The 14856-nt window shown below is 42.3% G+C and overlaps 2 protein-coding genes across 7 annotated transcripts in view; both read right to left on the bottom strand.

Moving 5' to 3' along the window:
- Nucleotides 1–14856, bottom strand: part of slc8a1a (solute carrier family 8 member 1a) — a 42754-nt gene that overhangs the window by 19212 nt on the left and 8686 nt on the right. For 2 of the 6 annotated variants that reach the window (XM_046047242.1, XM_046047236.1), the window contains exon 1: nt 337–537. The exons of 1 other annotated variant lie outside the window; for it this stretch is intronic. The gene's annotated coding sequence lies outside the window, so the exon portion shown is untranslated. Of the gene's footprint in view, nt 1–336; nt 538–14856 lie in introns of those variants that run through there. 3 more of the 6 variants (XM_046047238.1, XM_046047240.1, XM_046047241.1) reach the window with 3 other exon arrangements.
- Nucleotides 4180–10161, bottom strand: znf16l (zinc finger protein 16 like). The gene is made up of 3 exons (XM_046047270.1): nt 9127–10161; nt 8013–8225; nt 4180–7467 (listed from the first exon to the last, which is right to left on the bottom strand). Exons 1-3 carry the CDS (start codon nt 9869–9871, stop codon nt 6761–6763), a joined length of 1665 nt encoding a protein of 554 aa, XP_045903226.1. The 5' UTR covers nt 9872–10161; the 3' UTR covers nt 4180–6760.

The following is a 14856-nucleotide window of genomic DNA, read 5'->3' as shown; positions in this document are numbered from 1 at the left end:
GGTACGTTTTATTTTCTGTGATCCTTTGCTGTGAATGTGTCTTTTGTTGACATTTGTCAAAAATCATATTTTTCCTTAAATGATCATTTAAAACAACTGTTTCTTAAACTCACATTTTAAGGATACGATAAAAATAATTTTGTCCTTAAATATATAACATCAATATACCATATAATATATCATGTACTGTATTGTTATATAATGCCCTATTATACCTTACAGTAACACACATCAGACTATTTAAAGCACTGTGTTGCTTTTACTGTCCTGCAGTATTTCACCAGATGTGTCCTCAGTGTGGTGAAATGAAGCCTCAGAAGTAAATCAGAAACCTACCTACTCAAACTGTTTCAGTGTCTGACAGAAGAAAAAATCCCTGAAGGACGTTTTTTATCAGATTCTCCACTGAAGAGTTTTCATGGTGGAGGCAGAAACACTGAACAAACTGCCACTGCTCCTCCAGTAAAACAATAAAAGCCTGTCGGATGATGTGGAGACGAGAAACAGAAACAGTCTGATAATAACACTGTCACCACTAAACCACCACACTGCCGTCTGTTCAACTGTATAACTGTGGTGATCCAACTCTGCTTTCATCTCCTCCTCCTCCTCCTCCTCCTCCTCCTCCTCCTCCTCCTCCTCCTCCTCCTCCTCCTCCTCCTCCTCCTCCTCCTCCTTCTTCTTCTTCATGGCTCTCTCTCACCACTCTCAGCTACCATTTGAATCCTATTTGGAGTTCATTATCTTCAACTCCAAACTGCATAAGAAGTCATCTTGCGCAGTTTTAGCTTTACTTACATAAGTTAAGTGACCTTTTCCTAAGTACTTTTGGCGCAACAATTCACAACATTTCAGAGTTAACAACGTGCGTTTCACAAGGTTAACCACTCATTTTATTTTAAAAAGTCTAACCAGACGTTGCATATTTATTCTTGCTAACTTGACCACAGAGCCCTACATGTGCCACCCGCCTGTCTCAGCCTGTCAGCTGTTGCAATCAAACATGACACATAAAATGAAAATAAAATGCCATCTAGTAGCAAATAATACACTGCTCAAAAAATGAAGGGAACTTAAATCACGCATCAGATCTCGATGGACAAGTTAAAAATCTTTACTGTAGAAAAATTATGTAACAAAGGTCAATGGGAACCAAAATCACCAACCGACTGAGGGCCAGATTCAAAATCACACCAAAGATCAAAGTAAAATAAATTTACTTACAGGCGGAGCCAACCAAAGTCCAACTGCTGTCACTTCATGTGCACTAAAACAGGTGACATTATGCACTTGAGTAAAAGTGTGCTGCACTAGAAGTCAGTTAGAGGTAGAACCTCTCCGCACATGTGGCCGTTGCTCACTTTGCTTAGTTAAGTTAATGTTGCTCGACAATCTAGGTCAGGGGTGTTCAATTAGAATTCAAAGAGGTCCAGTTAGAGAAAATTTCCAGAAGCGAAGGTCCGGAACATCAAAACGACTAACTTGCGTGATCATTCAGTACCATAATGTATAGTTTTATCAACATATGTTTTTAGTCAATAATGGACTGTCAAATCAAATAATATATGAAGAATATTTACTGTTTTCACATCAAACTGGAGGGATAATAAATAATAACTACTCTAATAATAAATTTAAGTAAACTAAAATAAAGTGCCTAATTTTTAGAAAATATGTAATAAAATGTGTAGCTTGAAGTGATGAAGTGAAGTCTTAACCAATTTTATAATAAACACACAAATGAACAGCTGTAATGCCTCCTTCTCTTTCATTTCCTCTTACAGAGCTACCACTTTCCTACTTTCTGTTGTTCAGTGAGAAACGTGAGCTCCAGCTAGCATATTGGAGATCTATGAGATATTCTGGTTTTGAACTGCCCGTGGGAGGAATGTACATGTAAAAATCTGTACATTCTTGATTAAAAGTCATGTGAAATCTCTTTTCCCTTTTGTCTCCTCAATTCGTGCGTGTTTCCAAAACGTCTCTGGTGAATCTCGCGGACTCGACTCGCAAGCATCGGTATGCACAGATTTAATTGGCTGAGCAGCGTCACATGAGACGATTGGAGCACATGCGATTGGTCTGTGAGTTTCCTGGTCCTCTAAACCAGTACAGTAAGTGCAACAAAAGCTGCGCGGGGTAAAATAGAAACGCTCCGTCAATATTAAATTGGCTGTAGGTCGGCGGTCCGGAGAGGACACCGGCTGGGTCCGGATCTGGACCGCGGCCTGCCTATTAGTGACCTCTGATCTAGGTAGTAACATGGTTACTACCACTAACCAGTGGCTAACCTGTGGTTTTAAATGTTGTATCAAGCCTTTTTAGAATAATTGTAATAAAGCGCTATTTTTATTCACACTCTTTCACACTTTCTTTCCCAGCAGCTCCAGTCCTTGATTATTTCAATAAAACATTTGGTTCACTGTGAAAAAGCATCTCTGTCTTGCCTCAGAAATGAGCATGAGTGCCTTTGTTATAATATTTACAGGTTAAAGGATTTCCTTGGGTGAAGTCGTTTCCCATTCTCCAGATTTTGCGCTCGCTACACTTAGCATTAAAGAAGGTAACTGTAGTGGCCGTTTGTCAACAAACAAAATAAAGTTAAACTTAAATCAAACCTTCAAACGACAACTTCTAGCACCCTGGGCAGGTAATGTACGCAGGCAAGAAATAAAATCAAATTCAAACTGGATTCAGGGTTTGTGGCTGGTTTATTTGTTCCAACTGAGCAAGCAATACAGCATCTCTCACGCTGGTAAAAAACCATGTGCCCATCACCCAGGTGCTGCTGCTCACTTCCTACTTCCTACCTATATTTACCCTCACCTGTGCCCACTACTGCCCTCAGGTGTCTAAATCAAACATTGCAATTATTAAACTAACCAAAAATAAAGACTAAACATATATATAAAACAATTAACTAAACAAACAAAAAAAAAAAACATTATCAAAATATGTATACATATATACGTATTTCTAATGTAAACAAAATCATAATAATAATCAATTTAATTAACAAATTACCACTACTGAAAGCAAACTAATGTAGCTTCAACAATCATAATGTATTATCTTGAAAATTCTTTATTGTTAAATGTGTGTTGAATATAAACTCCTCTAAGGAATTTCACTAATCAATGGGAATTTACTGAGAATATTCTTAAAGAAGGAAATCTCTTCAGTGATTGGTCCTTGGCTACATTGTCATCCAAAATCCTGCTTGCAGCACAGCAAAGTGTCGTGAATCAGCACTAAGACTGTCACTTAAGATTTTGTCCTACACTTCACTCAAATTAAGACTACGATGCTTGATAACTAACTTTTAAGCACAGCTTTGAGCCAAGAATTTTTTTACTCTTAAGTCAGTTCTTAGCAGTGTTCTTATGAGTGATTCTGAGAAGCTTGATAAATACGGGCCCTGAACATCACTGCTATAGGCTTAGGCTGCAGTCGAAAAAGTCTTTTTTGCTTAGGAAGGTTCCTAACAGGATGAAAACTTAGACTAGTCATGCAGAGCTATTTAATGTTTGGACAATCAACCTAAAAGGCAACACCTGGGTAACAAGAAACATCCGTCAGTCACATGTTCCAATAGTTTTGGAGGGGACTGTAAATGCCAGTGTAGTTATGTTATAGTCTTGTAAAATGACCTTAACCTCATGACGTTTTCCATCAAGGAAATGTGGTTTGGTAAGGACAGTTTCTCTGTAAATAATATTTATATAAGAGTACGTTCTAGACCTGCTCTATATGAAAACTGCAATGAGATAGCTTGTTATGAATTGGCGCTGCATAGCCTAATGATGCTTTCAGACCAAACGCGAATTTAATCCTCGCAACGCTTTCGTCGCGTGACTACTTTCGCTGCAAGTGTTCACACATACAACGCGAGAAGGCGATTACAACACACGAAAATTCGCTCGAATTGGAAATTTCTAAAACTCACGTCGCCAGCACCGCCCCCTTTGCGTCACTTCGCGCCGCCCGACAGGAAATCGCAGCTCTACATGTCTTTCCATTGACTTTGTATGTAAACTCACCGCCCCGAACGCTCGCTTTGCTTTTGGTCTGAAAGCACAGTAATACAATTTAATTCAATCATACTATTCTTTCTGTGTCCTAACACATGATCTTTGTTATATTCCACTGCTGTTATATGTTAAAAAGACACTCATGACATAAGACAACTCTTTTTATTAGAAAGCAGATTGTCTGTGGGTCGCATTTCACTTCCACAGGTTTAGATGCGTTGTTTTCTTGCTTTTAGTCTTCCACACAGTGCTAAGACACAGAAGCTCGTTGGAAACTAATTTGACAAGCTTGGGATGTTATTTTAGTTCAAGTTTTTCTTAAACACTTTTTAATCATCATACAGGCAAACATATAAAATAACCAATATATAGTCTGTAACATGAGATTACACTGGTTAGAAATTATATGATAAACTTTCTGCTCTACACATAGCACCAAGCAGTGGCATGATAAAAGACAGTCAGCAGTGTGACCCAGAGCTTTCTTGTTGTAGCTACACAGTCAGTCCACATGTGGGTGGTGGTGTCCAACTGATCAGGTACAGTGAGGGTACGGCAGAGTGTCCTGGAGGTTTAGGTGCAAATGAATGGATCCCCCTGATGTAATCAACATTTTCAATGTTACATTTCACCAAAGTCTCTATCTAATGTCCAGCGTACCGACATGAATGTAACTCTCACTTCATTATCTCTATGGGAGTTCCTATTGTGCTAGAACCATGTCTTTTTTAACCATATATGTTTCTTCAAGATAAGCCCGGATGTGTCAATCCGACGTGTGCTGCCCATTAAGGTGATACTAAATGACAAATATCCACCCCTGTGCTTAATGGCTGGTAAAATTAGCTCCATTGAAAAAGGAGCGTCTACCCATATAGAAAATCTGGCTCTCAAACACTTCTGTTCCATGCAACAGGCTGCGTGGCTGGGGGTGTGATGTTTCTAGGGTTGAAATGGTATGAGCTTTCCCCAGTCCGCCTCATAAAATATCACAGTATATGTTACACAATTGCCATGACTCCCAAAGGAATGAAAACAGAAGGGTTTTTGTGATTTAACTAAAGTTAGTTCGTTTACATGTCAGCACTATAGCATGTTAAATGAACTACGACATGAAAAAAATAACATCAGCTGCGAGCATAAAGAACGTCCTGTGATTATTAACAATTAACTAACACTGGTGTGCAACCTCGCAGCCAGACTGCTCCTGTCTGTACTTCTAACTCACACTCACTTATGTCAGGCCCCGCGAGCCGGGGATGTTTGCCTGCTTTCTTTAAGGGGTCAGATCGGGGTAAGATGTGGCGTTTGTAAGTTGGACGTTACTAAAAGGACAGACATAACGTTGTCTTTGGCCACAAGTCCACATTTTTTTTAAAACTAGATATCCGTCCTCAATGACAAGTATTTGGTATTTGGGATATTCAAAGTTATTTTTTCAGGGGATGGGAAATTGGTGATATCAGCCTTGCTCCTGTCTCTGACATTTTCTCCACAGGAGGGATGTGACTGTATGGCGCAAGTTGATGAGTCTGACAGGCAGTTGAGGAGGTAAGAACATGCGCTGGTGAGATTCTCCGCCTGCATTTTTTTAAATAACACTAATACAACAGAATTCCTTACCGTAGATGAGTACATGTATATGTACATGTGGGATAACCGTCAATTTTCATACTGTAGCAAACTGTGAAACCGGTATACCACTGCAACCCTAGCTGCTTCAGGAACCAGTGAGAAATGCATGTTGGGGTGGTATGAAATACAATCCAGGAAGTCTGAGCAACAGATCCCAAAACTACAATAAGCACAACAGGTCAAAGTTGAAGCAGGAAGTGGGTCTGCAAACTGGGATGGATGTTTACAACAGACAGTTTGGGTAATAACCGCTCTGTTGCAAATAAGTTTCACTGATCAGAGAGTTTATTTCCAACTTGCCTGATCATCTGACTGCTTGTTTCTTGCTCACTGGACTTGAGTACACTGAGTACAATGTTCTTATTACTGATAGAAATGGACTGGCAAAACTACAAACTCAAGTTGTGATCAACAGGAGTTATCTTTTAAAGTATATGCAAATGATAGTAAATTGGCAAAAAACGCTAAACCACTGGAGTATTCCATTTATGAGCATCTGCACTGATGATTCCAGGCCTGTCTCACCTCCCCCCCCACGACAAGTTTAATTTCACGTAAAACACAATCACCTCTTACTATGTGCTGTCTGATGGCCTCTGATACTGCTCTTAACAAAACATTCTCACCTTAAAGTAACTAGCTTGTTCTGCAGCTCTCAACCACACCCTGCAGTCTCCATCAGCAGATGGACTTTGCTCTGATGTCGTGGAGTTGTCTGTTTCTGTAGTCAAAAATACCCATCCAACTTTTAAGTCAACATGGACGCAAAGTCCTTTGAAGTTTGAACAGCTACAGTACCACGACAACTCGGCAAACTCCGTCTGCTGATAAGGAGCCTATGTGATGAAGATGAACACTCTGAGTTGACATTGTTTTGTCAAACTGCTGTTTAAGATGTCGAGCTCTATGATAAAGCTTGTCCTGATGCAGGGGTGAAATATCATGAATGTGACAGAACGCGAACGAAAGAATACCAGCCCTGCTCTCCACATGACCAGCACCTCCCCCGGTGCCAACGGAGAGCCGCACTCAGAGTCAGCACCAAGTCCTGCCTCTGACACATTTCACACTTCTTGGAATAGCAGCTGGGTTGGTTACTGTGCTGGGGTGCAGCGGTGGCTCTTGTAAGTTCCAAGATGGCGGAAGCTGCGTCCACACTGCTGGCAGCAGTAGGGCGTGGCCCCGCTGTGGATCCTCTGGTGGGTGTACAGGTTCCCCAGCTCCTTAAAGCGCCGGCCGCACTGTGGACAGGCGTATGGGCTCTCGCCAGTGTGCACCCGTTGGTGTCTCTTAAGTCCGGAGAGCACAGAGAAACCTTTCCCGCACTGTGGGCAGGGGAAGGGGCTCTGGGCTCCGCTGTGCACTAGCCGGTGGCTTTTTAAACGGGCTGCATGGCGGAACCTCTCCCCACACTCCGGACACATGAAGGGCTTTTCTCCAGTGTGAATACGCTGGTGCTGCCGTAGGTTGCCAAGGTAGTTAAAATGGCGGCCACAGACCCCGCACTCGTACCCCCCCTCAATTTTAATCTCCTTTTTCACAGGCCCCCCTCCCCGACCAATGCCGGCACCATCTCCTACTGCTGTGCCGCCCTCGTTCTGCCCCCCTCCGCCTCTCCTGGAGTTACTGCTGCCGTCTCCCGTGGCAGGTGCGGCTGAGCAGGTGGACTGCAGGGCCCGGAGAGCCTGGGCATCAGCAGAGTCCGAGTGTATCATTTTGACATGTTCCTCAAGGAACACAGAGTCGGGGCAGAAGGTTCCACACAGAGAGCAGATATAGGTGTGGCTGGGGAACTGCTGGCCTGAAACCACAAACAAATATCACAGTCAGTGAGATGCAGAGCAGTGAGGGCTGTAATCCACATCCAACACCGGAACACATCACACAGCTGTTCTCCAGTCCACCATGCTTTATTCAACACTGTCAGCTACCTCGCCTTCATCAGACTTCTGGTTTCTTTACGTACAGTAGATCGAGCTATATTTATAAATTGACTGATTTATGGTATACAATAGATTCACAGTGCTTTTAGTGGTTGAAAAGACTAGAAAGGCGCTATAAAAATACAGAGCATTTACATTTAGCTGTACATGAACAACAATCAATAAAACAACCAATCAGAACCATAGAACAGTCCTGCCTTCTCATTCACTTTTAACATAGAAAGATGTCCATGTTGTTGTTGAATAAAGACAGGTACAAATTGGAGGCTAGTGGTTACTCTACTACACATTATGAACAATAAAATAAGTGTATACTTTCTATGTCTATGTTTCTATAATTGGATCAAACCCATCAGACCTTCTGGTCTTGTTTTTGTAATTCTGCCCATCATTCCTTACCCACCTGCCGCAGACCTGTCTGTGCTGCCCTCCAGGGGACTCCCTCCCTCCCCTGGAGAGCTCTGGGGCTCCATGGAGAACTCAGAGGCCTGGACGTGTGAGAGCGGGGTCTGGTCCTGCTCCAGTCCACTGCCCTCCCTTCTCGGCGCCTCATCTTCATCATCATCATCCTCTGTCTCACCGGTTGGGGTGTTCTCACACTCAGGCTCCTTCATGACTAGGAGAAACAGGATCACAAAAAACCTCAGTCCCGGGGAAAGCAGTACTGCGTGATTTTTGACTGGCATCTTATGGAGGATGTTTCTCATAGCACAAGACAAAACTGATGAAAAGTTGGCAGTGATAAAAAGAAAGGCTTGCTCTACGGAAGCTGGTGAAGTTTAGCCTCACGTGTTTTGTCTTTGTAGTTTTCAAGCTTCTACGTGGTCTCTTTAGCACGGAGCCTTACCCCGGCCAGGTGCAAGAGAATCTAACGTTCCTTTTTGGTAGCTTTTGTGCAAGACAGTCTCTTACCCTACACTGTAATTCATGTTTTTGATTTGTTTTTAATGACAGTTATTGTTAACACGTTGTAAACTCCCTGCCATCCCTAGACTGTATCCAGTCCCGCCTTAACAGCTTGATCTATTCTGTTTTCACATGTACACAAAATTTGACTGATTATCACATCATTTTGACTTAATCCATCCACCTGCTTGTCCTTAGAGGATTTTGGAGGTCTGGGGCCGATCCCAGCTGACAGCTGGGTGAGAGGTAGGGTACACCTGGACAGGTCGGCAGTCACTCACAGGGTCAACGCATTGAAAGACAACTGTTCTCAACTACTGGCAATTTAGTCTCCAGCCACCCTAACCTGCATGTCTTTGGGCTGTGGGAGAACATGCATACTCCACACAAGGTGGACCCAACTGGCTGGCAGGTTCAAACCCAGAACCTCCTTGGCACCACCACTGTGCCAATTCTTTTTACCTAATCAAAACTTATATTTTAAATGACAAAAGTAAGTATTATTCTTACTTGGTGGCTGCGGTGGTCTTTCACAGATTATACAATGAGTGTCTTCAGAAGTGGCCTCAGTTGTGTGTACACACACACACACACACACACAGCATCTTTACCTTTCAGGTCTGACGAATACTCCATTGGTGCTATCCATTCGTACTCATACATCCGTTTGCTGCCAGAGGGGAGCATACTGAAGATGTCATCTGTGGTGGACTCGGAGTCTCCGTGGCCAGGCCCGGAGCCAGCCATCCCGCTGTCTGGCCACAGGTTGAGGGAGTGCGGGTCCGGCTCTTGACGAACCTCCCGGTCGCCGCTGACTTGGCTGCTCTGGTCTGCGTCCATTTCAGCACAGCCCCTCGAGTTCTTGTCTTTCATCAGATAGTCGCAAATTGCATCTATATTCTCCTTCTTCACGCCAGGCATGACAGCTTTGGCTCTCCTGGGGTCCACACTGTTGTGTTTGTTGCCAGAGCTGAAGTCAGGTTTCTTGAAGCCAGCATCTGCAGACGGCTCCATGGTCGAAACGCCGGGGTAAGACGGGTCCCTACCGACTGGATCCAGTCTCGACTTTAGCACTTCAATTTCTTCGGTTTTCTCGCGTAGCTCCATCTTTAGGACTCGTATCCTGATGCTGACCATTTTGCGGATCTCAGACAGCGCTGTCTCCAGCACCACGGTGATATTTCTGCCAAGGTGCTCGGTGATGTCGCTGACCGAGCACAGCAGCTCCTCGTCGGGCTCCAGCTCCAGGAAATCGCCGTCGGCTCGGCTCGCTGACCCGGGGGGCTCCATGAAGGCGCCGTGGAGTTCAGGAGACAGGCTCGTTTCAGCGAAACTGTGGTTTCTTTTGCGACTCATAGATTAGCCTGGCAAACGGCTCTATTTTATGGGGAGTTTGGGTAACGTAAGCTAAAAGCTAACTTACTCAGCAAGCTAATGTTTGGATGATGCTGAAAGATGGTAGTAAGGTTTCCCAGAGTTAGCGCGAGAAAAGCCGGATGTAACAGGGTATTGTCGTCAAAACAAAAGCATCATCACGTCAAACAATTGCCTGGACATAGCGTCGTCAAATAGACTTTTATTTCGGAAACAGTAAATGGAAGTGTCCCTTTTGATATTAATTTACTTGACAGATCAGCACAACAGAGTTGCAGTACCTGCTAAATTCGGCAGAGTTAAGATCAATTTCCATGAGTAGCGCCCTCTAAAGTATACAGCAGGAAACGGACAACTGTTCGATCAATATTATGGTACTTCTTTCCAGAGGTGGGAACAAGTCATTGTTTTACAAGTTACAAGTCACAAGCAAGTCTCAAGTCTTAGCACTCAAGTCCCGAGTCAAGTTTTGAGTCCTAAACAAGTCAGAATGCGCTCGTGACTAAATTTAATACCATTTCATATTTTTAATATTTTGAACAGTTAAAAATGAAAAAAGTTATTGAATAAAGCCTTAACCTGTACAGAAACAAGGCAGAGGTTAGTTTCACACTACAAATGTCATATAATTTCCTGAATTTTAAAGAAAGCTGACCATGAGCTGCACATACTGTTTTTTATTATAATAATTTATCATTTATATTGGGGAGGGTTCAAGTCAGTCAAGGGCGTCAAATTGTGTTGAAAAGTGGTGGGGACATAATGGCTCAGATTAGGGGCGTTATGATACATTTTGGGTAACGAGACATGACGATGCATGGGAACAAGACAAAAAGAAATATGAAATGCTGAAATATATAAATGGGGGGTCTGGGGGTCCTCCCACAGAAAATTGTTGCATTAAACACTGAATTTCCTCCGTTCTGGAGACATTTTCTGCAGCAATTTACAGTGGAAATGTCTTCATTTATATAAAGGGAAACAAAAAATTCAGGTAGCAGGGGACAATTCATAAATATAAAAATATAACAGAATACTGTATAATGCAGCTGCTTGTTTTTTTTATACTTACTTTTTTGGACAATGCACATTTGTTTCTTCTATATTTAAATTGCATTGCATGTTTTCTTATTGTGCAAATAAACCTTTCTCAAAGCATTTTCATTTGTTAGTTAACATTTCTTGGTGCAAGCTGTTTTACAGAACATTTTTAACAAATGCTTTCAAAAAGTGATGGGGACAAAATCAGCCATTTCAAAATGTGGAGGGGGCATGTCCCCAGCGTCCCCAGGGTAAATGACACTTATGAAGTCAGTTCAAGTCAAAAGGCTCAAGTCCAAGTGAAGTCACGAGTCATTGGTGTTTAAGTCAAAGTAGAGTTGCAAGTCTTTTTTGATTTTGTCAAGTCGAGTCTAAAGTCATCATATTTGCAACTCGAGTCTGACTCGAGTCCAAGTCATGTCACTCGAATCCATACCTCTGCTACTTTCTAATCAGGCACATGTTGTAACTAATATATAAATGGTTAATCCAAAAAGTTTTAAAGATCATTTGTAATTCAGGTCAAGTTAGTTATTAATTATGAATTTTCACTACTAAGTTCACACTCGATTTTGTTCCACATTATCTCCAGCCTTTTTCTAGATACAAGATGTTGCAATGGGCTAAACCGGCAGCCATGAGGAGTGCCAGATGGATTTTCATGAGGGTACTGTTTAGCAAAAAACAAGAATCAATTTACAAAATATGTTCTGGGTCCATAAAAGAGAACTAAACTCAGGTCTTGAAAACTGATCATTAACTGAATATAACTGAACATACTGGCCTAATAAACTGAACACAAAAGGAAACATATAGGCCTATAATGAATAATCTGACCATTTTAGAAACAAAATGAGTAACAAAACGATGAACACCAACAACTAAACAACAAATAAGATATAACGTTAGGAAATAGCAGGGCTCGAGACCTATGGCATCCTGGGGAAAATGTGTTTGGTGTGAAGACAAATATTCTCTGGGATGCCTCTAGGACGAAAGGGATTGTGTGTGTGTGTGTTTATTTATTACTATCACTTAGCAAATGAGAAACTGAACCGACCGAGCACTGACTACAGCAGAGCACATCTCCTCACGCTGTTACTACAGTCACTATCACCAGCTACGGTACAGGTCCATCTATCATCTCAGTCACAAAGGGCTTGCTGACCTCTCTATCGCGCTGTGTAAGCTAACACTCACACGTAGAGCGCCACATATCAAACTTCTCACGCAGTGAAAAACAAATCTTTATTCTGATAACGTTGACTAGCGATGAGAATTATCTCCACCCAGCTAATGCACCACCCCCGCGCGGTGAGACGCAGCCAGCAGACTTGCTGGTAGAGTTTTGCATTGTAAACATCTAAAACCTGAAGCACAATCTGGCTCTGTTTAGGGCTGTGAGCTGCATTTTATTGGAGCTGCAGAAGTTAACATGTGAGGATTTGTGCTGAGATTTCTGCCTGTTAATTTTGGAGCACAGCACAGCATCTTCTGAGGTAGAGAATAGGGATGACTTTATGGAACAAATTCTTTTAGGACAGTTCAAAGTGTTACCACATACCTCATTGAACATCACATTAAAAAGGTGGCTGACGCTGCAGTATTGGCTGATGACTACACTTTAACCCATAAGATTCATACAGGAGGAAAGAGTGAGTGGGGTTGAGGGATAACTCGTTTAGGGGCCACCAAGCTAGAGTGGGTGGAGAAATGGAGAATCCAGTGGTAAGGTCCTCGCATGACAGAAGGGGTAAAGGAGATCTAAGTCAAACTTGTAATTTTTGTCATGGTAAAGGTCACTGGAAAATTGACTGTCCAGTATTTAAAGCAAAAAACAAAGACACCAAGTAGCTGGAGATCTAAGCCTGTCGCTCTTGCTGGTCCTGCACAGCGGACTCATAGAGAAGAGGTTATCGCTGCTGTCAAACTCCATACCAATCCACACCCAGCTGCTGATGCAGTTGTTTCAGATTCAAGTCTAGAGAAACCAGAAATGCAGACTCAGCATGACCTGAGTTCAGAAGTGACCAGTGAAATGACCAGTGCAGCACATGGGTATTTCCTACAAGAGGTGTTGGTAAGAAAATGGTTGCCACAAGGTGAAAGCTTTGTTGGAGAGGCAATATTTCAATTGTGATACCACACAAGCTGAGAGAAGGTGTGCTGCAGACAGCACATGATGACATTGCAGGTCACTTAGGGGTGCAAAAGACTTACAACAGAGTACTGCGGTATTTTTACTGGCCCCGTTTGAAAAAGGATATTTCTGCATAAGACATGTCATACTTGTCAGTTAACAGGTAAGCCTAACCAAACTATTAAACCAGTGCCTTTGTCTCCTATTCCTGCAACCTTTTGAGCATTTGTTGATCAACTGTGTCGGCCCGTTGCCAAAGGGTGGAAGTTCGTATCTGTTGACAGTGATGTGTCAGTCCACACAGTATCCTGCCGCATATCCTTTGGTAAACATTACAGCTAAATCTATGGTTAAGGCTTTAAGTCAGTTTATTATTATATCTTTGGTATTCCTAAAGTTATTCAGACTGACCAGTGCACAAATTTCACTTCACAGATGTTTGGTGAGATTTTGAAACAATTCCATGTGAAACATGCAACCTCTGGTGCTTACCATCTACAGACCCAGGGGGCTCTTGAGAGGTTTCATCAAACTCTGAAATCTTTGTTACGATCCTACTTCACTGAGTTGGACCGTGACTGGCAAGAAGGTTAACCTTGGGTGTTGTTGGCTGCCAGGGAAGTTATCCAATCCACCACTGGTTTCAGTCCAAATGATTTGGTTTTTGGCAGTACTACAGGAGAATTGGGAACTACCTGATCCCCCTAAACCCCTGTTGGGTTATGTAAAGGGTTCTGGTAAATGGCACTTTGAAGCATGTAGAATGTGCCAGAACAAAACTGGAGTCTTCTCAGAAGAAAATGAAACTGTTATATGACAGATGAACAGAAACAAGCATTTTTTGCCCTGGTGATCAAGTCCTAGCCCTGTTGCCTCTGGTTTCATCCCCTTTTCAGGCTAAATTTGTGGGGCCCTATTCTGTGCTACGGAAAGTGTTAGATCAGAACTATGTATTATCTACCCCAGATAGGAGGAAGGCAACCCAAATGTGTCATGTAAACTTGTTCATTTTCTTGTGCTGCTTCAGGAACTGGAGCTGGGGTGAAACCGGTCGCTGTGGCAGTTCCTCTTGGGGTGGCCAGTTCTAATCTCCCAGAAGCCAAGCTTGATGAACTTGAGGTCACTGACTGTATGACGCAAGGTCAGTTGACAAATTGTCTCTGTCTCTGCGTAAACTTGAGTTATTGTTGGGACATTTGTCACCATCTGAATTAGATGAGTTGAGCTCTCTGATCAGGTCATATTCTAACCTTTTTTCAGATGTTCCTTCACCAACACATACAGGTGCTGGTCATATAATTAGAATATCATCAAAAAGTTCATTTATTTCATTAATTCCATTCAAAAAGTGAAACTTGGATATTATATTCATTCATTACACACAGACTGATATATTTCAAATGTTTATTTCATTTAATTGTGATGATTAAAACTGACAACTAATGAAAATCCCAAATTCAGAATCTCCGAAAATTAGAATATTACTTAAGACCAATACAAAAAAAGGATTTTTAGAAATGTTGGCCAACTGAAAAGAATGAACATGAAAAGTATGAGCATGTACAGCACTCAATACTTAGTTGGGGCTCCTTTTGCCTGAATTACTGCAGCAATGCGGCGTAGCATGGAGTCCATCAGTCTGTGGCACTGCTCAGGTGTTATGAGAGCCCAGGTTGCTCTGATAGTGGCCTTCAGCTCTTCTGCATTGTTGGGTCTGGCGTATCGCATCTTCCTCTTCACAATACCCCATAGATTTTCTATAGGGTTAAGGTCAGGCCAGTTTGCT

The sequence above is a fragment of the Micropterus dolomieu genome, linkage group LG04 (genome assembly GCF_021292245.1).
Source record: "Micropterus dolomieu isolate WLL.071019.BEF.003 ecotype Adirondacks linkage group LG04, ASM2129224v1, whole genome shotgun sequence".
NCBI lineage: Eukaryota > Metazoa > Chordata > Actinopteri > Centrarchiformes > Centrarchidae > Micropterus > Micropterus dolomieu.
This window is presented reverse-complemented; position numbering and strand designations above follow the sequence as displayed.

What these genes read in the sequence shown, in the direction of transcription:
- znf16l (XM_046047270.1), bottom strand. Translation starts at nt 9,871, where the DNA reads ATGAGTCGCAAAAGAAACCACAGTTTCGCTGAAACGAGCCTGTCTCCT. An exon ending in GTATTCGTCAGACCTGAAAG is followed by an intron (nt 8,226 to 9,126) that starts GTAAAGATGCTG and finishes TGTTTCTCCTAG; the next exon opens with TCATGAAGGAGCCTGAGTGT. An exon ending in CACAGACAGGTCTGCGGCAG is followed by an intron (nt 7,468 to 8,012) that starts GTGGGTAAGGAA and finishes TTGTGGTTTCAG; the next exon opens with GCCAGCAGTTCCCCAGCCAC.